At 41.0% G+C, this 26,454-nt stretch overlaps 1 protein-coding gene and 1 pseudogene across 2 annotated transcripts in view; both read right to left on the bottom strand.

Moving 5' to 3' along the window:
• Positions 1 to 1,782: 1,782 nt before the first annotated feature.
• The window catches only part of LOC117357860 (glycoprotein endo-alpha-1,2-mannosidase-like), a 43,790-nt gene continuing 19,118 nt past the window's right edge, over positions 1,783 to 26,454 (bottom strand). For both annotated transcript variants that reach the window (XM_033939050.1, XM_033939049.1), the window contains exons 2-5: positions 25,079 to 25,666; positions 12,414 to 12,523; positions 8,983 to 9,059; positions 1,783 to 3,191 (exon numbers count right to left, since the gene is read on the bottom strand). In XM_033939050.1, the coding sequence (XP_033794941.1) occupies positions 2,558 to 3,191; positions 8,983 to 9,059; positions 12,414 to 12,523; positions 25,079 to 25,625 (1,368 nt within the window). In that variant the 5' untranslated portion in view covers positions 25,626 to 25,666 and the 3' untranslated portion in view covers positions 1,783 to 2,557. The remainder of the gene's footprint in view (positions 3,192 to 8,982; positions 9,060 to 12,413; positions 12,524 to 25,078; positions 25,667 to 26,454) is intronic.
• LOC117357861 lies at positions 20,141 to 21,018 on the bottom strand (annotated as a pseudogene).

Genomic DNA, 26,454 nt, shown 5'->3' with positions numbered 1-26,454 from the left:
TGACTTTGTAAAATGGGAAGTTATAGAATTTTTCCCTAATTGCCTAAAAAAAATAAGCGACGGTAAGGGCTCACATGCAAATTTTTGTTAATAGCAGCATGCTATTGGCAACATTAGCACATGGCTGATTTTTCATTTTCCAATTTAATGGCTATTTTCTTGTTGCAGCAAAAAGTGGCCTTAGCGTGTGGGAAAGACATGTGTAAGGGCAGACTAAAGCCACTTTCTGTTGCAGCTTTGTAAAAAGGTCCCTTGGTGTTTTGAACTGGCTAGTAGGGTTTGCAAGCTAAAAAAAAATTTCATTTGTTTAGCTTCCTTTATTTACAGGGTTTTTCATTTTATTTAGGATTTTTTTTTCTTTCAATGACAGTGTTTGTAATAATGCATGCTATGACGCTATGACAAAGGAAACCCAAATAAACATACATCCCTACGGCCAAGTCAAAGTAACATAGTAGATAACGGCAGATAAAGACCTGAATGGTCCATCCAGTCTGCCCAATCTGATTCAATTTTTTTCTTCTTCTTAGCTATTTCTGGGCAAGAATTCAAAGCTCTGCCCGGTCCTGTGCTTAGGTTCCAACTACTGAAGTCTCCGTCAAAGTTCACTCCAGCCCATCTACACTATCCTAGCCCTTCCTCATCCAAACGGCCATATACAAAGTCCCAACCTAAACTCTACTGACATGCAAGAACATGTTCAAGCAAGAAAGCCTTCAAATGCTGAAACAGTTCTGCATGGAAGAATAGGCCAAAAGTTCCAAAGGGTGATGCGACAGACTCAGCAACAGGTACAAGAAAATATTGAGCTGTAGTTATTGCTGCAACAGGAGAGGCCACCAGTTACTAAATGAAGTGTTCAAACACGATAAATAATCCTTTTTCTCTGTATTATCAGGGTTCGATTAGGAGCTATTATGTTTTGACTATAAACTGTGCTAAAGTATAGATCAGTGTTCTTCAACCTTTTTACACCTACGGACCAGCAGAAATAAAAGAATTATTTTGTGGACCGGCATTGGTCCGCAGACTGGTGGTTGAAGAACACTGGGCTAAATCATGGGCCAGACCCTGCCCATCTCTACCCAATCTCCACCCCAGACCCTGCCCCCATAGTCCTAATTGTAACACTATTTTTCCCATTCATTTTTCATATATACACACAATATAATCTTATTAACAACGCATCGATTGCACCGCGGACCGGCAGTTGAAGAACACAGTTTTGGGCCTGATGCACATGCTGGCCCTGTGGACCGGCAAGAAATTTCTGTGGACCAGCACCGGTTCATGGACCGGTGGTTGAAGAACACTGGTATAGATCATCCTTTATCTCCCACTCTCAGCTCTGCATTTGTTTTTTTTCCCCTGCTACCAAAGTCATTATATTATATTATAGCTTTTGGTGGAACTCTGTGTCATATATTTAAAATGGAAAGGATAATTGCCATGCAGCAGGGAAATTTTAAGAAATTTCAGGTTATTTGGGAGCCATTAACAAGATGCTGTAAAGATTGAAATTACTGCATAGAATAAATATTTTTTTCCCTTTTGTTCATACACGTCCAGGGTGGGGTGGGGGGGTGGAATATTTTATGATTTCTTTTGCTTATGAATAATTGTTGGGTATAAGGGAGTTAGAATTTGATGATATATTAAGTGATGTTAAAGTATAAAATGATTGAATTTTGTTACACTTATTGTGAGTTTTAAAAATGAATAAAGTTTAAAAAAAAAAAAGAAACAGTCTGCCAACTGACAGCAACACAAAACTAAAGGCAATCCAGAAAATGGGTGCTGTACTTAATGTGAAGTTTCGAAAAAACAAAACAAAACAACTCCTACACAGCTTATTGCATAACACAATGCATGCACAGGGATAAGGGAGCAGCACAGTACACAACGCAAATGTGACCAGAGGATGCTTCGCCTTACACTTCATCAGGGCCGGCAGTAGTGTGAAGATCCACTTCACTTTGTGCACAACAGCACAAAGATACCCATATATATTATTTCATTATTAAATGCACTTAATTTTTGACTAAGTTATAAAGTTATATGACAAAGATAATCATATTGACATAAACCACATAACCAAAAGCACTTTAACTAATATACTCTTGGACATTTCTCACTGACAAATTTTCTGAGAAATTCACCTCTGATGGTCCAAGAGTATACTAGCTAAAGTTATGTGTTTTATGTCTCTATTCTTTCATTATTATACACTAGTTAGGTGGTATTTATATAAATATTATAACTTTTGCTCCCTAAAAGGGGCCAAAATGGTAGAAACAATCTTACAATCCTATACTTAATAGAATTTTTTTTTTTTTTACAAGACTTAATCTATCTCTGGTAAAAATGTCATGAAAAGAAGACTGAACTCTTAGCTATGACAAGTGGTTTTCTCAACATTTCAGTCCTTTTTAAGGGTTGCGGTTTCAAAAGTCTCTTCTGCTCAGATTACACAGGAAAACTATTTTGAAAGCAAGGCATCTTAAAATTGTGGCTTATGAAAATTAAACAAAGGTAGGCATGCTCTCACTGGGTTAAGTCACATTAGCCACTGTTTTTTTTCCTCACTGTATTTTTTAGCCCATTTCCGAGTGAGCTCCAGGTATAGGTCTGGCTTGTGAGGCAAGTAATCCTGGTAAACTACTTCACTTCTTTTGGGAACTGCAGTTTCAATCTGGGTTCCTTCATGCCACTCGTTAAATGAAGTGATGGAAATAATGTCAGGCCTTACTAGAAGTGCTGTGCTTAGGGCAGTCTCATAATACTTCCCATTGACTCGATTCCGTGTGTTCTGGCTGTTCCAAGGTCGAATGCTGGTGTCGATATATCCTGGCCCCACGCTTGGGATAAATAGGAGGTTATTGCTGTTGCAGAAATCCTTCAGGCCTGACCAGTTGTGATGAGATGACCCATAAGAGAATCCATTAGTGGCAAAGTAAGTGTAAATTCCATCAAATCCACTTCTGTGAATGTCATGCTTATGTTTTTCTTCTACAAGCAGCCCAATGAAGATTCCATCATATGGGGTATTGCGAATGCTTTGGAATCCAGAGGTGGTTAGTAAACTGGCCCATATTTCAGGGGTTGTTATGTATGAGTCATATACATAGAACATTGGAAGAGTTCTACCGGTACTTGTCTTATATCTGAAGAAAGCTGGATGGCTTCCATATCTGTTTGCCAAAAGAAGAAAATGGCATTTAGTTATAGGTCATGGATTCCCAATATCATAAAAATAAAATCTGTCACATCATCAAACTTAGCAATTATAAGAAAACTCATGTTTTCAGAGAGTATTCTCTAGGATGCGCTATATATATATATATATATACTTTTATTTATTTAAAACATTTGCATTCTGCTTTTAGCCAAACTGGCTCACAATTAACATATACAATCTTTTGAGCACATGAAAAATCTTAAAATTCACATCACAGACAAGAGCAAAAGGAGACAGAGGTCTAAATGTACACATTATATCATCCTCACTCTAATAAATGATTAAATATTCAATATAAAATAAGGCACAGCTAGCAGGAAAATGCTTGTGCAAAAACATAAGTTTTCAACAGTTTTCTAAAATGTAGCAGATTTCCACAAAATCTCAATGTGCCTGTCAGAGCATTCCAAAATGCAGGTCCAGCAGTGGAGAAACAGGATTTCTTTGTTTGCACATAATGGACTGTGTTTAGTGCCTATCAGTTTTCTCCCGTTGCTTTGGGTTTTCAGTTCAATCAGAAAAGGTGATGGGAGGCCAACAACATGAGCCTTCATCTGCAACTATCTGAGGATTCCCTCTCCCCCACCCACCCACCACCAGTCTTATAATCTACTTCCCAATTCACAGCCGAGTTGTTAAAGTGGCAGTCCTTGAGCAAGGACAATGTCACCTAGCCCAATCCGAGTCAGCTCCAACAAACAAAAGCCTCAAAACCAAGGCCATTTCCAGTTTTTCTCAACATCTTATAATCTAAAATATCTATAAAAACTAGTAGGACTGGCTAGGTCAGCCCTACTGAAGAGTTATACTGAAGGGAGATGACTTCATCTCCAGCTTGAGACAAAGTGGTCATCCAGATATGTCATGCAAGGTTAGTCATGGAAGGTTTTAAAACCAAAGTAAAAATCTAAGAAAAATTGGAAATAGTTGCAACGAGCTTGAACTTGTGCATTGGAAAGCACACAACACAAACTTAAGCTTCCTATCCACTGGGACTAGAACACAGCTGTCAGGACCACTAATGACTGACAGAATACTGAATATAAGCTGCTGTTAAGTCTATAAAGGACTAGTATGACATGATAGATTAATATTGTTGCTTCAATATGCATCTATTTGTCAATGCACCACAAGAGTTAATTGGGACTTGGGAGAGTCTTTGGACGTCGTGTACCTGGACTTCAGTAAAGCTTTTGACAGTGTCCCACACCGCAGGCTGCTAAGCAAGATGGAATCGATGGGGTTAGGAGAGACACTAACTGCATGGGTCAATGATTGGCTGAGTGGCAGACTTCAGAGGGTGGTGGTTAATGGTACCCTCTCTAAAACATCGGAGGTGACCAGTGGAGTGCCGCAGGGCTCGGTCCTGGGTCCACTCCTTTTCAACATATTCATAGGGGATCTGACTCAAGGGCTTCAAGGTAAAATAACACTATTCGCCGATGACGCCAAACTATGTAATATAGTAAGTGAATGCAGTTTACAGAATTATATGGCGCAGGACCTGCTTACATTGGAAAGTTGGTCCTCAACCTGGCAGCTAGGCTTCAATGCTAAGAAATGTAAGGTCATGCACCTCGGAAGCGGAAATCCATGCAGGACGTACTTCTTGAACGGAGAAACTTTAACTAGGACTTCAGCAGAACGAGATTTAGGAGTAATCATCAGTGCAGACATGAAAACTGCCAATCAAGTGGAGAAGGCTTCATCTAAGGCAAGGCAGATATTGGGTTGTATCAATAGAAGTTTCGTCAGCCGAAAGCCTGAAGTCATAATGCCGTTGTACAGGGCCATGGTGAGACCTTATCTGGAGTACTGTGTGCAATTCTGGAGGCCACATTACAGTAAAGATGTGCGCAGAATTGAATCGGTTCAGCGGAAGGCCACCAGGATGATCTCAGGGCTCAAGGGTCTCTCATACGAAGAGAGACTGAACAAATTGCAGCTCTACACTCTCGAGGAACGTAGGGAGAGGGGAGACATGATCAAAATATTTAAGTACCTCACGGGACGTGTCGAAGTGGAAGATGATATTTTCTTTTTCAAGGGACCCTCGGCCACAAGAGGGCACCCGCTCAAACTCAGGAGCGGAAAATTTCATGGCGACACCAGAAAGTATTTATTCACAGAGAGAGTGGTTGATCATTGGAACAAGCTTCCAGTGCAGGTGATCGAGACAGACAGCGTGCCAGACTTTAAGAATAAATGGGATACCCATGAGGGATCCCTATGAGGGTCAAGAAAAGGAAATTGGGTCATTGGGTAAGCAGAGTGGGCAGACTTGATGTGCTGTAGCCCTTTTCTGCCGTCATCTTCTATGTTTCTATGTTTCAGTTAAGTCAAATTTCCTATTTTAAATTTTTATTAGTACTTTTAAGAAAAGCAAACAAGTAACACAGTAAAAAAAAACCCACAAAATTACGTTCTTATATTCTGTTAACCTCCATTCATAATCTAAGCGAATTACAACAAAGAGAACCTACATATGGACAGACTGGATGGGCCATTTGGCCTTTATCTGACATTATGTTTCTATATAGCTCATTCTTATCAAACAAATAGATTTTTAAAGCCTTCCAAAACACGTATATCTGAGTTTCTCTAATTCTTAATGGAAGAGAATTCCATGTTTTAACTCCTTGATATAGAAAAAGAGATTTTAAAATATGGATTTAGTACGAACCAGCTTTACCGATTGATAATTTAAAATTTCAGGCTTCTCTTTCTGAACTGTAATAAAACTGTAATAAATTTAACGTATGAACCAAACGAAAGGATTTATAACCATGAATGGAGTTAAAAATTAAACAAGCTGGCTTGAATTGTATTCTCAAATTTACAGGAAGCCAATGAAGGGTGTTGTTTTTTTTCCATTAATGGTGAAGCTCTATCAGATCTTTTGAACTAGAAAATTAATTTCATCACAGTATTTTGTAAAAACTGCAGCTTCTTAGATAACATTATGGTAATCCCTCCATATAATCTACTATAATATAACCCTACGCGCGCATGCGCACTCCTACCTGCGTGTTCCGTGATCCGTATGTCCGTGGCGGACAGGAGTGCGCATGTGCGCTTAGGGTTCTATTAGCTTGGGAGAAAAAACGGCACCACACTCGCGGAACCCCAAGGATGTTCTGAGCAAAGTTATTTTTAAGTTCATAGACGCGGTGGCGGCACCTCTCACGAACCGCACCTGCGTCAGAGAAGTTTCCTGACGCAGGCGGGGATCGTGGCAGCTTTAAACTTAAAAATACCTTCAGCACAGAACTAAATGGTCGGCGAAAGAACGTCGGCATTGCTCGCGATCCTGCCGCTCCTCACACACACTAGCGGGCAAAACAGCTTCCCACACACCCGAGCAACCTCTAAGCATGGGCCACCCTGCTCTTCAGCTCCTCCAGGCAGCGGCAGACCTATCCACAGCCAGAGAGTACTGTAAGGCCTTCTGCTGCTCTTCTTCTAAACAGCCAGATGTTGGACAGAGGAATCAGGTAAGGGATGCTACAGTACAAGGGGAGCAGGGAAGAGGTGCTGCTTGATAGGGAGGGAGGAAACAGGAATGGAGCCCTACTGCTGGACAGGGGGAGCAGGGAAGAGGTGCTGCTGGGCAGGGGGGGTATAACAGAAAGGGAGGCCTACTGCTGGACAGGGGGAGCAGGGAAGATGTGCTGCTGGACAGGGGGGGATGTAACAGGAAGGAGGCCTACTGCTGGACAGGGGGAGCAGGGAACAGCTGCTGCTGGACAGGGGGGGATGTAACAGGAAGGGAGGCCTACTGCTGGACAGGGGGAGCAGGGAACCGGTGCTGATTGTCAGGGAGGGAGGTAACAAGAAGGGAGGCCTACTGCTGGACAGGGGGAGCAGGGAACAGGTGCTGCTGGACAGGGGGGGGATGTAACAGGAAGGGAGGCCTACTGCTGGACAGGGGGAGCAGGGAACAGGTGCTGCTGGACAGGGGGGATGTAACAGGAAGGGAGGCCTACTGCTGAACAGGGCGAGCAGGAAACCGGTGCTGATTGTCAGGGAGGGAGGTAACAGGAAGGGAGGACTACTGCTGGACAGGGGGAGCAGGGAACAGGTGCTGCTGGACAGGGAGAAGGTAAAACGAAGGGAGAAGGGCTGCTGCTGGACAGGGGGAGCAGTGAAGGGGTGCTGCTGGACAGGGGGGAAGGTAAAACGAAAGGAGAATGGCTGCTGCTGGACAGGGGGGGCAGACAAGGGGTGGTGGTGGACAGCCGATGAAAGAGAGAGACAGAAAGAAAGAAAGACAGACAGCGGGAGGGAGAGAGACAGAAAGACAGAAAGCAGCCAAGGAGAGAAAAAGAAAAAAAGAAAGACAAAGACACACACATCTATTCTAGCACCCGTTAATGTAACGGGCTTAAAGACTAGTGAATTGTAATAGCCTAGGTTTAGTAATAAAACAGTTTGGGCAATACTTCATAAGCTTTGGGGATGTAAAACTTGAGTATATTGCTCTTAATTGTCTCAGTCAAAAATTTTTTTTTTAAACTATTGCATTAATTTGGAGTTCAAAGGATAATTTCAAGTCTAAGAGAACACCAAGGATCCTAGAATAATTTTCAAAAAACAAGATCTTTTTCTGGCAGATCATTGTAGGTACCAAACCAAACCAAACCATTTTGGTCTTAGACCTATTCAACTTAACAGACTGAAATATTACATTACATTACATTAGGGATTTCTATTCCGCCATTACCTTGCGGTAATGGCGGTAAAAGAAGTCATAGACAAGAGCAGGAGACAAGAGCATCAAATTTGTCTAAATGCTACTCCCTCTTTTACTACAAAATTTTTTTTAAAAAGGTTAGGAAACCCTGTGGAACCCCACATGTAGCAAAGCCAAATCAGACAATACATCAGAATTTCTTCTAATTCTTTAAGTCAATCTCAAATCAATCTTAAACACAATGTGTGTCTTACAAAGAAAATCCCTACTCAAAAGCTTGCAAAAAGTCATTAAAATTGTTCATGTTAAAGCTCCAACAGTAGCTGAGTACAATTAAGATCCCAAAAGGTAGGTTTTCAAAATTCCTCTTTTTTTTTCCACTGCACAAACCAAGATGTTGTCCCTTTCAGCAGGTTATTATACAGCAGCTTACAAATTTCACTAAAGGTACGAAATATTAGGGCTCCATAATCTTCATTGACATCTATAATCTCCATTATCTTTCTCCCCTTCCATCCCAAAATGCACAGTACAATAGTATCACTACTTCAAGCAGGGGCATAGCCAGACATCCAATTCTAGGTGGACCTCGACCCAAGTTGAGTGGGCAGACTCTCCCTCTCTTGCCCAGGTGATCTACCTCTCTCTGGCACTCCAGTGTCTCAAGTCTGCCGCTGCGTAATTTTCAGAGAGCCAATCTTGATGAGCAGTGTGACTGATACATGCTGCTTGCATCAGCCCCACAGCATTCCTTCTGAAACAACTTCCTGTTCTGTACAGGTAAAGTACATCAGAAGGAAGGCTGTGGGGCCAATGCGAGCAGCATGTATCAGTCACACTGCTGGTGAGGATTGACTCTCTAAAAGGTACATGGCAGAAGAAATTTTGGGGAGTTTTTAGTTCTTGGAGCTTAGGGATCCTCACCAGCTATATGTAGATGTATAGGCCTGAGCCTACCTGTGGCTACATCACTGACCACAAGTATTGTAAACAGAGCTGTAGAGTATGCAATAATCTTATACTGATCACATACACACAAAAAAAAACTTACTTGTCTATAATATATTTGACATGGTTGTACATACTGTGCTCATCTCGATTTTTGTATGGCTCAATATGGAATGTGATCTGTAAAATAAAAATTCTATTAAATGCCAAGCAATAGAATGCCCAGAGACAAGAGTCATGCAGGACCTGTATTTGACACTCAAGCAAGGATTCTATTTCCTAGGGCCAGGGATAGAGGTACAAACAGCATTCACAGATCTTGTAGCGTCAGCCACTTTATAACAGTAAGGCCTCGTGGATAGACTGTTCATGACAGTTGGATTTTTAGAGAGAGCCAAGATTTACGGCCAAAGGACTGTCACTGGAACAGTTGGATAGATAGACTGTAGAGGAAGAAGGTATGAGAAAAGACCCCACCACTATCACAAAAAAGAAGAGAAACTAGTGAAAGCAGAATTAGAAAAATGAACTCTCAAGATGTCAAGCTAATTGATCTTATGGGTTTATTTATTTCTTCATTTTTATAGCCCGTCCTCCCAAGAGCCCAGAACGGGTTACAAAAAAATAAAAATTAGGTACTTGGAAATTCCCTAACTGTCTCGAAGGCTCACAATCTAGCTAAAGTACCTGAGAAAACAAATTATTAAATAATAAAGATATATTGTTAATACAGGGTTTTTTTCTTGAACCAAATGCATGGAATTTGTTCATAGTGCTATGTTTATGTTATGTTTAATATCGTTTGTTATTCCACCTACACCATATTACAGACCTCAGCGGTCTGACCTGTACTTTTCCCTCTCCTCAATATCGGTTTTCTAGACCTTTTACCCTCTCTCACTCTCTTCTCCTATGTTCAATCATTTTGTACCTTCTCTTAATCTTTTATAAACCGCATAGAACTTCACGGTATTGTGGTATATAAACTGTTATTATTATTATTTATATTCCAAGTTACATTAAATATCTAAGAAAAATCGATTCATAAAGAGAGATGAAGAAAAAAAAAAGAAGTGTACTGTAGATAAAGACAAAGAAACTACATCAAGGTACAACTAAGAAGCAGCAAACAAAAGAAAGAACAAAATTAGGCCATCCCACAAAAGAAAGGTATAGTAAAGCAAATCAAATCCCATTCAGTCTCATCCAAATTGGTTGCCCAATGTTTGTAAACTTCCACCGGCAGCTCTCAGCTAGGTTCCCATCCGTCTGCTGCACACCGGAGGCTGAGGAGGGATGAGAGAAGACAAGACATATTACCAGTCCACTGCTGGTGGTCCCAAGCCACATGGACTCCAGTTGCAGGGGAACAGCATCCGATGACCAATGGCTCAGCTGAAACCAGAGCTCTGCTGCTAAGGTCTTTTTTTGGTTTCCTTGCCACCGGTTTCCTGCCCCTGGAAGGGCTCCTCATCCTCCTGCCGCTTCCCAATCAATTTGAAAGCGCCCGAAGTTCCGCTGTCTCTAGTCTGCAGCAGGCTGCCTCCATCCACCAGACTCTTGACGGTTAGCCCCCGGCAGCTGCTATTCTTCTCTACCTTGTAGCCGGCTGCCACCAGAGCCACACCACTGCACTCCTCTGAAAGCCCAATGCCTTGCGCACTTTTCCACCGCTCCCCCAGGCTTCGCTGCCTTTTTCCTGGCTGCACCTGGAGCATGAGGCTGCACAGAGGCAGATGCTGCTGCTGTGCCCCATCAAGCAGCAATCACCCGATGTTGCCAGTGGGCTGCAGCACATCAACCAGGCCCCGGCAGACAGATGCGTGATCCCACGAAGACGATCAAAGACCAGGCCTTTAGGTTAATAGACCGTTATGCTGTGATTCTATAACTGTCAAACTCCTCCTATCCAAGATGGTTTCTGACTCTCCCAAGTAAAAATTAAAAGAAAAAAGTACAGAACCCTGTAAAACTATGAATAAGGTAGATGAAAAACATAAAATAAAGTAAAAACCAAAAAATAAAACTAAATAGAACTAAACACTTAAAAATAAAGAGAGAGACACACTGAATCCCAGGTCTTACTCGGGCAACATTCTAGAATTGTAGAATGTTGCCTAACATTTTACATTTTCAAAAAGATAAAATCCTTCTACACAACCACTCAAATTCATTCTACTCCTTGAAGTTACCAAAAGCCTATAAAGGAAATAAGATGAGAAAAGAAAATAACACAATCTCAGGGGCGGAGCGAAAGTAAGATGGCAGCCTGATGCCTCTCCGAAGATCCTAGTGTTCCTGCTTGTGAGTATTTGGAGTTCCTGATGGTAAAAAGGAAGTCCAAGTTCTGGGTTCTCCCGGACAAAACTGTTTACTTGTCAGGTCACCACCAATCTTCCCCACTGGTATCTCTACCAGACCCTCTGGTCACTGGTCCCTCAGGCACTATCTCTCTCTCTCTCTCTGAGGACTCTCATAGTCCCTCAAATGCTCTCTCACTGTGCCCTCTGTTGGTCGTCAAACCTGAGTGTTCTCCAGTCACTCCAAGCTCTCCCAGGTAGGCTAATACAGGACAGGGCCTCTCTGCTGCACTGTGCCCTCTTTCAGCATTGGTCAGCTCCTCTACTGCACCGAGCCCCGTCAGCATTGGTCAGTACGGGTATTAAGGGCTTACCAGGAGTTAGGCCAAAGCCACCATTCCTCCTTCTGAGGGTCACCCAGGCTCCCAAAGGAGCTCTTGTTTTTCTCAGCTCCTGGCTAGGAAACTGACCTTTTCAGCACCTTACTTCACTCAGGGTGAATGGACAACTCCCAGGTGCCTTTGCAAGGTCTTTATGAAAATTAACTTCTCCTTCTGCTGCTCAGGATCCCTCTGCTGGCTTATGACAGGAACTTCACCCTATCACAATGACCCTAGGTTTTTGAGAGGGTTTTTGTTTACCTAAAATTTAAATAGACTCATAGTCAAGTATATATGGAAATGCATTATCAAAGGTCATACTAAATGTTTAAACAACTGCAAAGTATTTTGAAACTATGTAGGGGTCTGGATACCATGTACATATCTAATAACTAGCACAATGGATTGTCCATAATGATTTCACAGCCCAGCAGGGTTCACAAAGTAATGAATAATCTTCAAATGTATGGACCTTCAGACCACATCAGGGTACACACCACTGACTGTTTTTCTCTTCGTCGGTACAGCCTTTATTTATTAATTTTTTAATTAAATTAAGTTACAAACTTGGATAAAATGAACAAAAAATTAAAAAATTAATAAATAAAGGCTGGACCGACGAAGAGAAAAACAGTCAGTGGTTTGTACCCTGATGTGGTCTGAAGGTCCATACATTTGAAGATTATTCATTACTTTGTGAACCCTGCTGGGCTGTGAAATCATTGTGGACAATCCATTGTGCTAGATACTATCAGAAATCCAACTGAGGCATATTCTTTGTATGGGTGTTTTGATGCATACCTAATAACTAACATCAAGCCTCTATTAAAATGTCCCTGAGAACGTTACAATACCTTTAATCTGTATTTGTGTGCTGTATCCAAAATGATGGGCACCAAGTCATCAGTCGGCTCTCCATTCTCATCTGCCATACCAGGTGGGTACCAAGAAAGAGCAACAACTCCTGAAAGACCAAGACACAATGATTCCATTCATCCTAGCCACATAGTATACAACTACAACAACAACAAAAGGCAGTTTTACTTTCAGTAAAATGACTTTCATAAATTTTGAGAGAAAATATACTTTGCAAGCAAAGTCTCTGAACAATCAACTAATCTAAACTAATCTATTTCTAAGTCGCACATACCTATGCAGGCTCAAGGCGACTTTCATAAAGAAGAGAGAGGAAGGAAGAAGGGAGGCAGGAATATGGGAAGAGGAAAATCTGAGAGTTCAAGTATCAAAGAGGACGGTTTTCAGTTTTTTCCCTGGGTTCCGTTCTGGTCGTTTCAGTGAGGTCATTCCAGATTTTCACTCCTAGGAAGGTTAGCATGGAGTGGAAAACAAGTTTGTATTGGAGGTTCTTTGTTGAAGGGAGGTTTAGTAGTATCCTGTTGAGGGATACACTGCCCTGAAATATCAGAAGGAAGCAAGTCCCCTTCTGTTGAAAAATATGTTTAGTATCTATCTGTAATTAGGAAGTGTGTCCCATCAGCATGTGTTTTGGACTTCTGCACAGTGCCATCAGGATCTTCAATATTTCCAGAGGTATAAGGCAGTAAGTTCACTACAGAGAAACCAAACAAAATATGTTTTTCCCTTATTCATCAAAATCAAATCATTTTCACATAAATCAGCAAGCATGAACTGACTTATTCCATTACTGTAGGGCAATACAGCACTTTTCATCCCTCCACACCATAGTTTTCTTTCAAATCTTCCCCTCTAACTTGTTAGTAGACTGGCTTACATTGTGTATGTCAGCTGAGGTGGGGGACTCTGGGTTAGCGTCAGTACCACTGCACTATGAGATAAGAGTCTACAGATTTCTGACAGATGATTAGTAAGATAAAGAGAATCATCCTAGAGAAATATTCCTATTATACAGCTTTCTTATGGGCAGGCAGAAATGGTGCCCTAATATCTACTCTACTAAAAGAGCACAAACAAGTTAGCTATCAGGGATAGATACAATTTGTAAAAATTAGGGTTGAATTAACACATTAATGTGTTAATTGTTTAACGGCCGAGAAAATTTTTTAAAAATCTTTATTGATTTTCAAAGCTTATAAAAAGTACAAGTATATAGTCAACAATATCAAGAAACAGCACTTATATTCTTGCAAACAAACACATTAATCCATCTCATCCCCCCCTTTCCCACCCTCCCTACCTGGACGTGTGTTGAAATCTAAGGAAATCCAGGAATTAAGGATTCAATCATTCTGCTGCTTGACAAATGTCTCTAATGGACTCCAAATCTCTTTGAATCTCTTACTATTTCCAGATTGTTCTGCAATCATCCTTTCATATCTATAGTACAAACAAAGTGTTTCCCACCAAAAAGAAAAATTTAACCTATCCCAATTTTTCCAATTCCTAGTTATTAATTGCATGGCCACCCCCGTCATAATAATAATAAGTCTATTTTCAACAATGTCCCAAATAAAACCACATCATAAGACAATGGAATAGAGACACCTAATACCACATTAACTTTGCCCCCCATTGACTTCCAAAAATTGAGTATCAATGGACAATAAAATAGCAGATGGTCCAGTGTCCCTACTTCAAGTTGACAGTGCCAGCGTCTATTAGACTTTGAATTATCCAACTTTTGTAAACAAACTGGGATCCAAAATATTCTATATAACAACAAAAAAAAAAAAAACCCACCCCAAGATTGTCTCATAGATGCTAATGCTGTACATCTTATTCTCCAAGTCCAAATCCATGGCCATTGCATAGCAGAAATATGTTGCTTTGTTGCTTTACTCCAAATGTCTTTTAAGCTTGTTTTAAGTATTTTATCCAAATATTCAGATATTAATAATTTATACCACTTGACAGCCTGATGTCCTTGAAAATCTGTCTGTAAACATAGACCCGGCAAACTATACTGATTTGTTAAGTTGCACCAGTCAGGGAACCCTTTCTGAACGGTCTGCTTCAACTGTAACCATTTATAACCTTGAGACTTTGATATACCAAATGATTGTTGTAACTGTAATAAATCTACCATTTTCCCATTCAAAAAAATGACATCATCTAGAGTACGTATGCCTGCCTGCAACCACTGTTTCCAGAGAATTTTAGACTCGCCGATTCGTATCTTGGAGTTTAACCATAGGGATTGACATTTAGATTGCTGTATTGGAACAGGAGTTAAAGCATCTATATATCTTAATGCAGTCCAAATGGAATTAAAAATAATATTGTCCTTATATATTCTAGGAAGCTTGATACTCAGGGCTCCTTTTATTAAGCTGCGGTAGCGTTTTTAGCATGTGCTGCAGATTAGCATGTGCTTAGCCCCGCGCTAGGCGGAAAAACTAATGCCAGCTCTATAAAGGCATTAGCGTCTAGCACGCACTAAAACCGCTAGCGCAGCTTAGTAAAAGAAGCCCTCAATATATTGCTGAGATGAAGTGGGGCCATAAGATGACTTTCCAGAATCAACCAATCCGGTAGATTATCCATGAGTTCAGGAAGGATCCAAAACATACCCTGACATAGAATAAAAGCTTGATGATATCTGTAAAAATTTGGAAAAATTTACCCCTCTCGCCGATTGAGATTTTTGCAAAGATACTAAGTCTATTCTAGCAGTTTTACCAAGCCAAAGAAATTTTGTAAGAATCCCATATAATTTTTTATAAAAAGAACTCTGAAAATAAACCGGTAACATACTCATTTGGTAGTAAACTACAGTTAAAATCATCATTTTGATGGTTTGGGCTCTCCCCCACCAAGAAAGATGTAATGGATTCCAATGCTCACACATTTCTTTGACTTTCAACAATAAGGATTTTTCATTTACTGTAATTGTATTTTCCAATGTCTTTTGAATCATTATACTTAAGTATTTTATTCCCTCTTCCTTCCAAAGGAATGGAAATGGATAAAATATACCTTTTACACAATGTACATTCAATGGAAGAACCACTGATTTAATCTAATTTATCTTAAAACCAGAAAATTTACCAAAACGATCAATCAATTCCAGTAAATGCGGGATGGTTAATTCAGGATTTTTCAAATGAAGCAATATATCATCTGCATAAGCCAAAACTTTATAATCTCGATCTGCATATGTAATTCCCTGTATCGCCTTTGCCTGCTGAATCGCCAACAAGGGTTCCAAAACAACATCAAAAAGCAAAGGAGATAAGGGATATCCTTGTCTAGCTCCCCTCTTTAATCCGAAACGTTCAGAGAATGTATTATTAATATATAATCTAGCTGAGGGAGAACTGTACAAGTTTGAATCATTTGACTAAATCCGCAATCTATTCCAAACCAATCCATTGCTTGGCACATAAAAGTCCATTCTACTCGATCAAAGGCCTTCTCTGCATCCAAGGATATCGAGAAGGCTGAATCATCTATAGTTTTTGCCAAATTAAGCATATGAAGTACCAATCTAGTGTTATTTGCCAAATGTTTTTGAGCAACAAAACCCGTTTGTTGCATTCCAATCATATAAGGGAGAGCCTTAGCCAACCTCAGAGCCAATTGTTTAGCCAGAATTTTTCCATCCACATTAAAGAAATCGGCCTATAGTTTGAAACCAACATGGGATCTCTGTTTGGCTTTGGCAAAACAATAGTAAGCACATGTCATAGTATTTGATATCTGACTCTTCATCAGTTGTGATTGATATAATTTAAAAAGATTAGGTAACAATATAGTTTGAAAAGATTTGAAAAACTCCACTGTAAATCCATCACTACCCAGAGCGGAAACCAGCTGTGACAGACTTCAATGCTGACTGGAGCTCTGTAAACGATATAGGCACCTCAAGCTTTTCTTTTATATGCTCTGGAATTTTTGGCCCATTAAATTGAATTCAAAAAATCTCTTCCTTCATTCTCTTTATTTGAATATTGCTCAGAAGAATATTCCAGAAATTGATTTAAAGCATCTGTTATGTAGGTATGAATCATGCCCTTTTCATCCTTAATGGCCACAATCTTTTCTCTTCTCTTTTTAGCTTTAAGATAGTTAGCCAATACTCTTCCCACTTTATTTGAGTTTCCATAATACACTGCTTGCTGACAAAACAAATCTTTTGTAGCCAATTTTGAGCAAATCTCATATTTATATTTAGCCTTCAACAGGGCATTCAAAGTATCTTGTTCCCATTTTAAAGTCAATTGTGATTCTAAAGCAGTAATAATTTGTTCTAGATCGGAAAACTCTAATCTAAGTAATTTCCTAACATGCGCCAAATATGAAATGATCTGCCTTCTTACAGTTGCCTTGAAAGCATCCCATAGAGTTTCCAAAGAGATTTCCTCCGAGGTATTGAATTAAAAATACTCATTCATTTTTATTTGAATTTCCTCAAGAAAGTTTGAGTCTGCAGTGTATTTCTGAACCTCCAAACAGGTCTATTAGAATCTTATTCAGTGAACCGATATTCTATCCAAATTCCAGCATGATCCGACAAAATGATAACCTGTTGAATTAAATGATCTGAAACAAAAATAATAAATTCTTGAAAATGATTTATGAACTTGGGAACAAAACGTAAATTCTTGAGTATTAAAATGAAAAATCTGCTATATATCCTTTAATCCACATGTATGCATAAGATTATCCATAAGAACATAAGAACTGCCATCTCCGGATCAGACCTAAGGTCCATCAAGTCCGGTGATCTGCACTTGCGGAGGCCCAGTCAGGTGTACACCTGATGTAGTTTTAGTCACCCATATCCCTCTATGCCTCTCGTAAGGAGATGTGCATCTAATTTGCTTCTGAATCCTAGAACGGTGGATTCCGTAATAACCTCCTCCAGGAGAGCATTCCAGGTATCCACCACTTGCTGTGTGAAGCAGAACTTCCTGACATTTGTCCTGGACTTGTCCCGCCTTAGCTTCATGTCCTCTTGTCCGTGTCACGTTGGACAATGTAAATAACTTTTTTTTCCTGCTCTATTTTGTCGATTCCTTTCAGTATTTTCAAAGTCTCAATCATATCCCCTTGCAGTCTCCTCTTCAAGGGAGAATAATCCCAGTTTCTTAAGTCGTTCCTCATATTCCAAGTTCTCCATACCATTTATTAGCTTCGTTGCTTGTCTCTGCACCCTCTCCAGCAGTTTTATATCCTTCTTTAGGTTGGGAGACCTAATGATTTTAATTATTGGATCTATTACAGCATTGAAGTCTCCAGCTACGATTAAATTAGACAGCCAGTGACAAAATTGTTTGTTGGAGCTTTTAAAAGAATTACATCTGATTTGTATTAGGTGCATAAATATTAAAAAGTGTCAGGGTATAATTTCCTGAAGTCATATTAACATGGAGCCATCTACCCATTGGATCAGCCCAAAAGTTATCAAATTTAGCAGAAATAATTTTATTAATCAGGATTGCCACACCTGCCTTTTTCCCTATTGCTGGAGCAAAAAAACAATGTTTTATCCAACCCCCTTCTAATTTGGCTGCCTCCATTGCTGATAAATGGGTCTCTTGTATAAGTAAATGTCTGCTTGTTGCTTTTTCATTACATTACATTGGTGATTTTTATTCCGCCATTACCTTGCGGTTCAAGGCGGATTACAAAAGAGGATTCCAGAATTACAGAAGAGGATTTCTGGACAAGTCCAGAGGAGTTACAGAGTAGAGCAGTGTTCTTCAACTGCCGGTCTGCAGAAAATTCCTGCTGGTCCGCATAGGGCCGACGAGATAGAATAGCTGCAATTTCCTGCCAGTCCATGCAGGGCCAGCAAGATCATGGGGAGCCTCTGACAGTGGTTTCCTGTTCTCCCAGCAGCTGTTGGTATTTGCCAGTGCAGCAATTCACTAATTCTGATGATGCAATTTCCTTTTTCTTCAGAGGTGGCGCGACCCTTCAAAGGACCCAAGGCTGCCTTAGTGAATCGCTGCGCTGGCAAGTACAGAGAGCTGCTGAGAGGGGAGAAAGCCATTGTTGGAGGCTGGGAAGCTGCTGGGCAAGGGAAAAAAGGGACAGCTGCTACTGGACCTAGAGGGAAGGAGAAGGAGAGATGCTGCTGGGAGGGGAAGAGGGAAAGGAGCCTGGGAAGCTGCTGGACAAGGGAAAATAAAGGGATAGCTGCTACTGAACCTGGAGGGAGGAGGAGAGATGCTGCTTGGCTTATTCAGTTTTCTTGATAGTAGAGGGAATATATATGAAGGGGAGGGGAGACAGGGGTTTTGTTGATCCTTGCTCTATATTATTTGTATTTATAAAATGACAATTGAACATAATATTGTTTCTTTTTATACTTTAATAAAATACATTCAATATAAAATCATAACTGAAGCTTGTGTGGATGGGATCAGATGGTTTGTGGAGACGGGGCGGAAATAGGGTCTTAAAATTTCAGTCCTAGCAGTTTGCCAGTCCATAAAATAATTATTTTATTTCCGCCGGTCCATAGGTATAAAAAGGTTGAAGAACACTGCTTTAGAGGATTGAAATGTTTCATACGGTGTTAATTATTCTTCATGGATTTCAGAAAGTTAAGAATCTTTTTCTTCTTGATGGGGTGATTGAGTCCATTAAGGTTGAATGAATACAATTTTAAAGCTATTTCATTTAATTAAAAGATATTAAAGAATGGACATCTAATTTCCTTTCCACACACGTCCAGGACCCTAAACTAAAAATTCCCCATTCCCTCCCCTATCCCCTCCCTGTACATAACACAAAAGTCTGTACGCAAGCATATATACTGGTAATTACCGTCTTCCCCCAAGCACCATAATTCATCCCAAATTAGCCCTCCATGTTCTAATAAATATTAATGAGATCAAATATGAAACCCCAACCACTTACAATTACCATATAACATAATTCAAAAAAATAAATTATTAATTCATCTAGGTATTTGATAAACATTATGCATTATAACTTATCAATGAATATTTCAATCTAGAGAAACAAGACAAATACAGTGGTACCTTGGTTTATGAGCATAATTCGTTCCAGAAGCATGCTCTTAAACCAAAACACTCGTATATCAAAGCAACTTTTCCCATAAGAGTTAGTGTAAACTTGAACAATTCGTTCCACATCCCCAAAAACTTAATTACCATTAGGGACACCTCCACCGCTGCCTCTACGTGTAGCGCGCGCTAAAACCTCTAGCACACCTTCGTAAAAGGAGCCCTAACTAAATAACCCATCAAATCAATGACACCACTATAAGGGCTCCCAAAATCTTAACCATATTTGAATCATAAGAAAATATGAAAATTTGATAAAAATAAGAATACAAAATCAATAGAAAAAATAAAAACAAAAGAAAATCAAGAGTAAAAATTAATACATTTAGTTCTTCTAATAAAGAAAAACCCAAACCTCCCAGCACAACTCTCTATTAATATTACAAGGAATATAACCAAATTCAATAGTAAATTCATAGAGAATAATAGTCCTTCAATTGAATAGCAAGACAATTTTTAACATCTATAAGCAACTTACTATCAGCATCATTTAACTAAATATATAACCAGATGGAAACTTTAAAAAACAATAAACCAATAAGAAGGGCTCTCAAATCATAACCCCATAAAAATCAATGGAATAAAAATAAAATCACTGACTTTCAAGAAATTATTTCCCTTTTGTGTCAGACAAGTACTGGAGGTAAGGTTGTGCCACAGGGGCTCAGGAAGTGAAAACTTAAACTGGTGGAGGCAGGGATAGTTTCTATATTGAATTCTGCCACTGGCACTCCTCCAGCAGCTACTTGATGAGCAAACATGGCAGCAGGATAAACCACTGAAGAGGTTCCAACCACCAAGCACAGGTCGCAGAGATCAAGTTCCTTCTCAACTTCAGTAAGGATTTTAAAATCCAGAGTCTCTCCAAACCACACATGAGAATAGGAGGTCAATGCAGTTCTTTTGACAGCAACAGCGAGGAAGCAGGGATTATAGCATCTTCTACTTCAAGATCTGGAGCACCCTTTCCTGCTAAAGCAGGACAGATGGAACTGTTATAATTTTCAGCCACACTCCCACAGTTGGTGCATCATGTTTTGAACAAGCTACCATGGATCTCTAGCAAGTTCTTGGAGCCCACCCGCCTGTGTAGTTCATCAATATTCTGAGCGATAACCATCACATTGTGACCCTGCTTGCTTAGCCTGGCCTTGCATTCTGCAATGGCGATAGTGATAGAACTCCCACACACGAAAGGGCTCTGTGCAAATGACTCTGATGTTACCAAGAACTGAGCTTGCCACTTTTTCCAGTAGCTGTCACCTCCTTGGAAGGTGGGTACTCCATTCTCAGCACTCACGCTAGTCTCTGTTACTATGGCAATAAGTTTGGTTTTGGCAAAGATATCCCAAAAGTTGCTAAAACTAGAACGAGGATGGGCCATTGCCAGTAAAATAGCTTGTTTACTGGGAGAAGAAGGCTTTAGCCCTCAATGGGAAAGAATGCCCAGCGTCCTGCCACAAAACTGCAGAAGAATCATCAGAATTAATTAATGATGACACTGCCCAAAAATCAGATTTAATATCCGCAGTTATACAAACAGCATATTTTAAGGACAAAGAATCCTGAAGGCAACACGCCAAGCAGGAGGTGGCGTCAGGTCAAATGGAGGTGGTCTCAAGTCCTGCACTCTGATGAAACCAAAAGCTGCCAGGATAAAGCGCCAATGCTAGCGCTTCTGCCACCGAACTGAGCGGGTAGAATTTTCACAGTCTTACCTCGCAACCATTAGCTTCTGTGTTCAGCTCTTGAGACCAGCAGCACCAGTAGCATTACTGCCCAACTTTAACTGAAAGCTCAGCTGCCTGTCTAATTTCACACGCAGCCACTGCTATAGCAGGCATCTCCATTTTGTTAAAAACAAACAAACATTGAAGTTCTGCCCCTTCAAATACTATCACATTTTTCACTGGTTCTCGTTAAACCTACCATAACTTCCACAAAAACACTTTCGTGAAAAAAATAAGACTGAATTCAAATTCCATTCCTAGCAAAAACAATCAAACAACAAAACAAAACTTCATATAACCTTCCACAAGAAAACCAAGTTAAAATAAAGAATTATACACTTCTCCCTCCGTATTCGCTGTGATAGGGAATTAACAGAGCTGCAAATACAGATAAACCACAAATAACTTTTTCATATGTTATTCACTGTTAAAAACTATCATGAATAAGGTGAAACCGTGAATAAAATGGTGGGAGACCTAGCCTGTTCTTGAAGGAGAGGCAAAACACAGTGATAAAAGTGCTGGGAATCAGCGATTTTTCTCTGTAAACGCTTGGAATCGGCAATTTCTCCATGCAAGCTAATGTCATTTGGGGGGAGGAGCCAGCAAGTTAAAAACCGTGAATAATCGAAACCGCGATTACTGAAACCACGAATACGGAAGGAGAAGTGTATATTTTGTAAAATAAATCCAATCGCTCTTTGTTGCTCCCCTATGTCATTGGATCCAAGTTCGTTCATGTGACACCCCTTCTTAACAAAGCGCACTGGCTCCCAGTCGCACACCGTATAATGTATAAACTAAGTCTGCTTACTTTCAAATCTCCGGCTTTTATTCATAAATTACTGATTCCCTATACCTTAACTAGATTATTGAGGTCCAATGATAAACATTTACTAGTTACTCGCTCACTTAAAATTATTAACACATGGCGGCAAGTCATCTTTTCTGTCACAGCCCCGCACCGAAACCAGCGGGCAACTTGAGACGGCAGGAGCTCTGATCCTGCAGAGCATGGGAGCACAGCTCCGCCCCTCCCCCCGATCCTGCGGGGAGCATTTAAACCTCAACAGCATCAATGGGAGCTGCTTTGCCCCGCACCAAAACCAGCAGGCAACTTGAGACTGCAGGAGCTCCGATCCTGCAGAGCGTGGGAGCACAGCTCCGCCCCTCCCCCGATCCTGTGGGGAGCATTTAAACCTCGACAGCACTAACGGCTTTGTGAAGCCACCTTGATGAAACGCCTTGAGAAAACGACTCCAAAACTCCCAGAAGGCCTCATACAAGGCAGGTAACTTGCATTGCTGGCCCATACCTATTCGTAAACTTACTTTACTAGGCCTCAGCACAATTGTATTTCTTCCTCCTACTGTATACTTGTATAATTGTTCTCCTATTGCTCGACTCCACAGTATAATTGTAAACCTTCCTCCTTCTGTATACTTGTATAATTGTTCTCCTATTGCTCGACTCCACAGCATAATTGTAAACCTTCCTCCTTCTGTATACTTGTACAATTGTTCTCCTACTGCACAATCCCAAAATGGCATTCCTGCATCACAGCCTTATCACTCTTCTGCTCGCTTTTTACTTAACCGGCTTAAAAAGTAAGACAACTGCTCAGCCTTACCTCCTCCCAATCCCCATCCACTACTCCTCAGCACGCAACTTCATGACCAAACCCCCAATAATGCAACAGAGGGTCTTCCAGGACCACTCAGAACCCAACCCTTCTGTTATCCCAGTTCTCACAGCGTCCCGCAGACCTACCAGACCCTACATCAAAAAAGACCGAGTGCTAAATAACTGTTCTCCTTCTCCCCCACTACCAAAGTCCCACCAGGTTATTCCACCCTCAGAGGTTACTACCTGAATATAAGATCTATGAGGAACAAATCCCTACTAATCTATGACTGGCTAACCAACAACAACCCCGATTTCATACTACTGACAGAGACTTGGCTACTCTCTGATGATGACATCATCATCCAAGAATGCCTACCCTCCAACTACAAAATCCTATCCCTAGCAAGAGAAAGAGGCAGGGGCGGAGGACTGGCAGCTGGTCTTCTAGCCCTTTTCGATGCATGTGCAAAGACTTCACTTCAGGCTGAGCCCGTCCTTGGGGGGGGGGGGGGGGTCTACAAACTTGAATTTGTGCAGTGAAAGTTCCCCAGCCCGGTGAGCTGCAGCTCAGGAGCCCATCTGAGTGTCAGGAAGCAGAGCACAAGCAGGCACTTCCAAGGGAGCTGGAGGAAGCCACAGCTCTCTGCCCATTGGCCGCAGAGCGCCTGATGTCACAGATCAGAGGGAGCTTTCCCCTTTTTTTCTTCTGATACTGCGGCCTCTTAAGGCACCGCGACAGTATTTACAGTGGCAGCATCGGCTTTAAAGGAGCAGCGCCCGAGGGAGCATGGAAGGGGTTGGAATTGGCGGGGCAAGATTTGTGGGCCCGATTGCATGCCACCGGTTCTTCTCTTCCTTTCCTGCAGTGGCTAAGAGGGCGGTGAGCATCATCAGCTTGGGGGGGGGGGATGTGGTGTGACGAGCAGCAGCAGAACACTGGGTGGGGGGGGGGCGGCGGCGGAGGAGGAGGTGTATTTGCTCCATAAGACGCACCTCCTTTTCCACCCTTTTGGGGGTGGAAAAAGTGTATCTTATGGAGCGAAAAATACGGTATATATTTTTTCTTCTGTCTTTAATTTTTAGATTTCAAGTTCACAGTGCTTGTATCCTTCTTGGGGAAAACCTACTAGACACAGGCACACAAAGATTCTGCGGTGAGGGTGGCTCATTGTGTACATGCCTGAATTAAACGTGCTAGCAAATTTATGCAAGGCTAATATTTGTGTTCAGAAAAATAGGTGCAGTTGTGTACTCATACTTTTATTTCTGTTTGGATAGGTGCACAGTTACCTCCCTACCTGTCTTTTCAAGTTGCAGGCATTTGTTCTGGTCATTGAAAAAAAGACAAAACTGGTTCGTTCTCTTAGGCTACCATGGCTGGTACCATGATTGTTGTAGCTGTCCAGGTCTTGTCATTTCTGAGTAAGTGGAACCATCGTTTCAGTTGTGGCTTTCTTTAGGGTATGCTGAGGTCTGCAGTTTGCTGAAATAGCTTTCCTTTTTGAGGAAGCCACAGCACAATGACTGAAAGGTTAGTTCCACTTACTAAAAATGTGGCAAGACCAGGACAACCACTACAATAATGACAAAATTGCTATATAAACTCCAAAACCTGGCACTAAATCTTCTGAACTAACCTTTCTATGCTGCCCTGAATTGGATGAAAAAATTTCTTGCACTGTGCACATGTTAAAAGCCACCGTTTCCTTCTGTACATTGAGGAGGAATACTTAACAGCCCCATTAGCATATATTTTAATGCAATTTGTGCTTACGTGCACTCAGATGACTCCTGCACTCAACCCCTTTCTGTATTATGTGGCTAGAAATGTGTGGTATATCCTGCAGTAGCCACATGCTTCGGCTCATGGTAGCTTTCTGCATAGTCTCCTTAACACAGAGTTAGAATGTTTGGAATTTATTGTTGTGTGGCCATTCCTCTGGTACATAAAATTCATTACACTGCAGCAAATTGATACTGTCTAATAAAGCAGTGCTCCATTTGTTCTGATTACACTGTGAAGGAAGATTACAAGTAGAACAAGTTGGAAAAAATAAATAGATAAATAAAACCAACCCCAAGTTGGGGAGGTTATCTAGGCTTCTAGAACAGCCCACATATTACAAATGTTCTAGAAATAAGAAAAGGTCATCTGACATAAAAAAAAAAATCTAGAAACATTACCAATGGAAGCTGAGCGCATTTGCTTCATGTGGGTTTCTATAGTAGAAGGGTCCCTGGAACTGTAAGCCCCCAGTTCAGGATAAAAGCTGGATCCAATATCATCTGGAGGAGTGTGTCTCCCCTTTGGAAAACTGTCAGCAATTTTTTCATTCCAATGTTGTAGCAGGGGGTGGTTCCAGTGAATGTATTTACCATCAAACTGTGGATTACCATACCAACTGTAGTAAAACACGTGGAAATCGTAATTAGGAGGTGGCAAGTCTTCCAGCTTAACCTGAGTTGCCATAGTTGCCTTTGCATCACTGCGAAGGATGTTGTGTAACGGCTTTTGCATTATACCACCTTCATCCCCAGCACTGCTATGGGGATCATGTTTGCTTTCTGGCACAGCATTCCGTTGGTGAAACTCTGGTAAGAGACCAAGCACAAAGGGATTTCCAAATGCAGCCGCATCAGGCCTTAAGGTCTTCAAACCCATCATGAAGGAACAAACAAATAAAACAAGTAACAGTGATATGATGCATGCTCTTCTTCGAAATCTTGTCATGACGACATGGTTCTGTGTCAAAAAATGAACTTCCAGAAGTACTGTACCAAAAGAAAGACAAAAGGGGAAAAGGCAGCACATTAGTAATTTTGAACTGGGGGGGGAAAAAAGCACATTCTGCTCTACTCAGACATAGATATAGACATAGACATAGCCATAGCCATTGATGACTTACTGTAATGAGTAGACACCATTTTCTATTGAAAGTATATTTGCAAATGGGGGGAGGAGGGTGAATTAAAGTTTTACTATAGGTTTAATCAATAGTAAAGAAAATTTATACAGTGGTACCTTGGTTTGCGAGCATAATTCGTTCCAGAAGTATGCTCGTAATCCAAAGCACTCGAATATCAAAGCACTCGAATATCAAAGCACATGTCCTCATAGAAAATAACTGAAACTCGGACAATTCGTTCCACATCTCAAAAACTGGTATGGATAGTAAGTAGACGCAGAAGAGGGAGGGTTAAGTGACTTTGCCCAGAGTCACAAGTTGCTGCAGAGGAAATTAAACCCAATTCGTTAGCCAAAAGGAGCTGGAACAAACGAGACCGTCTACTGTACCTCCCTCATCGCCCAACTCACTTCCTTCACTTCTAGCTTCTCTAGCATCGGGAGCTCCACTGTGTGTGGCATGGTGGAGTGCCAGCATCACTGTCACCTGTACTCCAGGAATTAGCAGTCCTCCGTGAAGCGTCACCAACGAGCTGCTGCAGCGTCTCCACCTCTAACAACCACAGGTCCTCCAGCGGGGTCCTATATTGTCAGCTTTTTTAGCAACCCAAAACCCGCCTGAGTTCAGGAAAGTGCAGGATTGTCCTGTTTATGG

This window comes from Geotrypetes seraphini, chromosome 3, assembly GCF_902459505.1.
Source record: "Geotrypetes seraphini chromosome 3, aGeoSer1.1, whole genome shotgun sequence".
NCBI lineage: Eukaryota > Metazoa > Chordata > Amphibia > Gymnophiona > Dermophiidae > Geotrypetes > Geotrypetes seraphini.
Note: the sequence above shows the minus strand (reverse complement) of the source record. Positions and strands in the feature narration are given on the sequence as shown.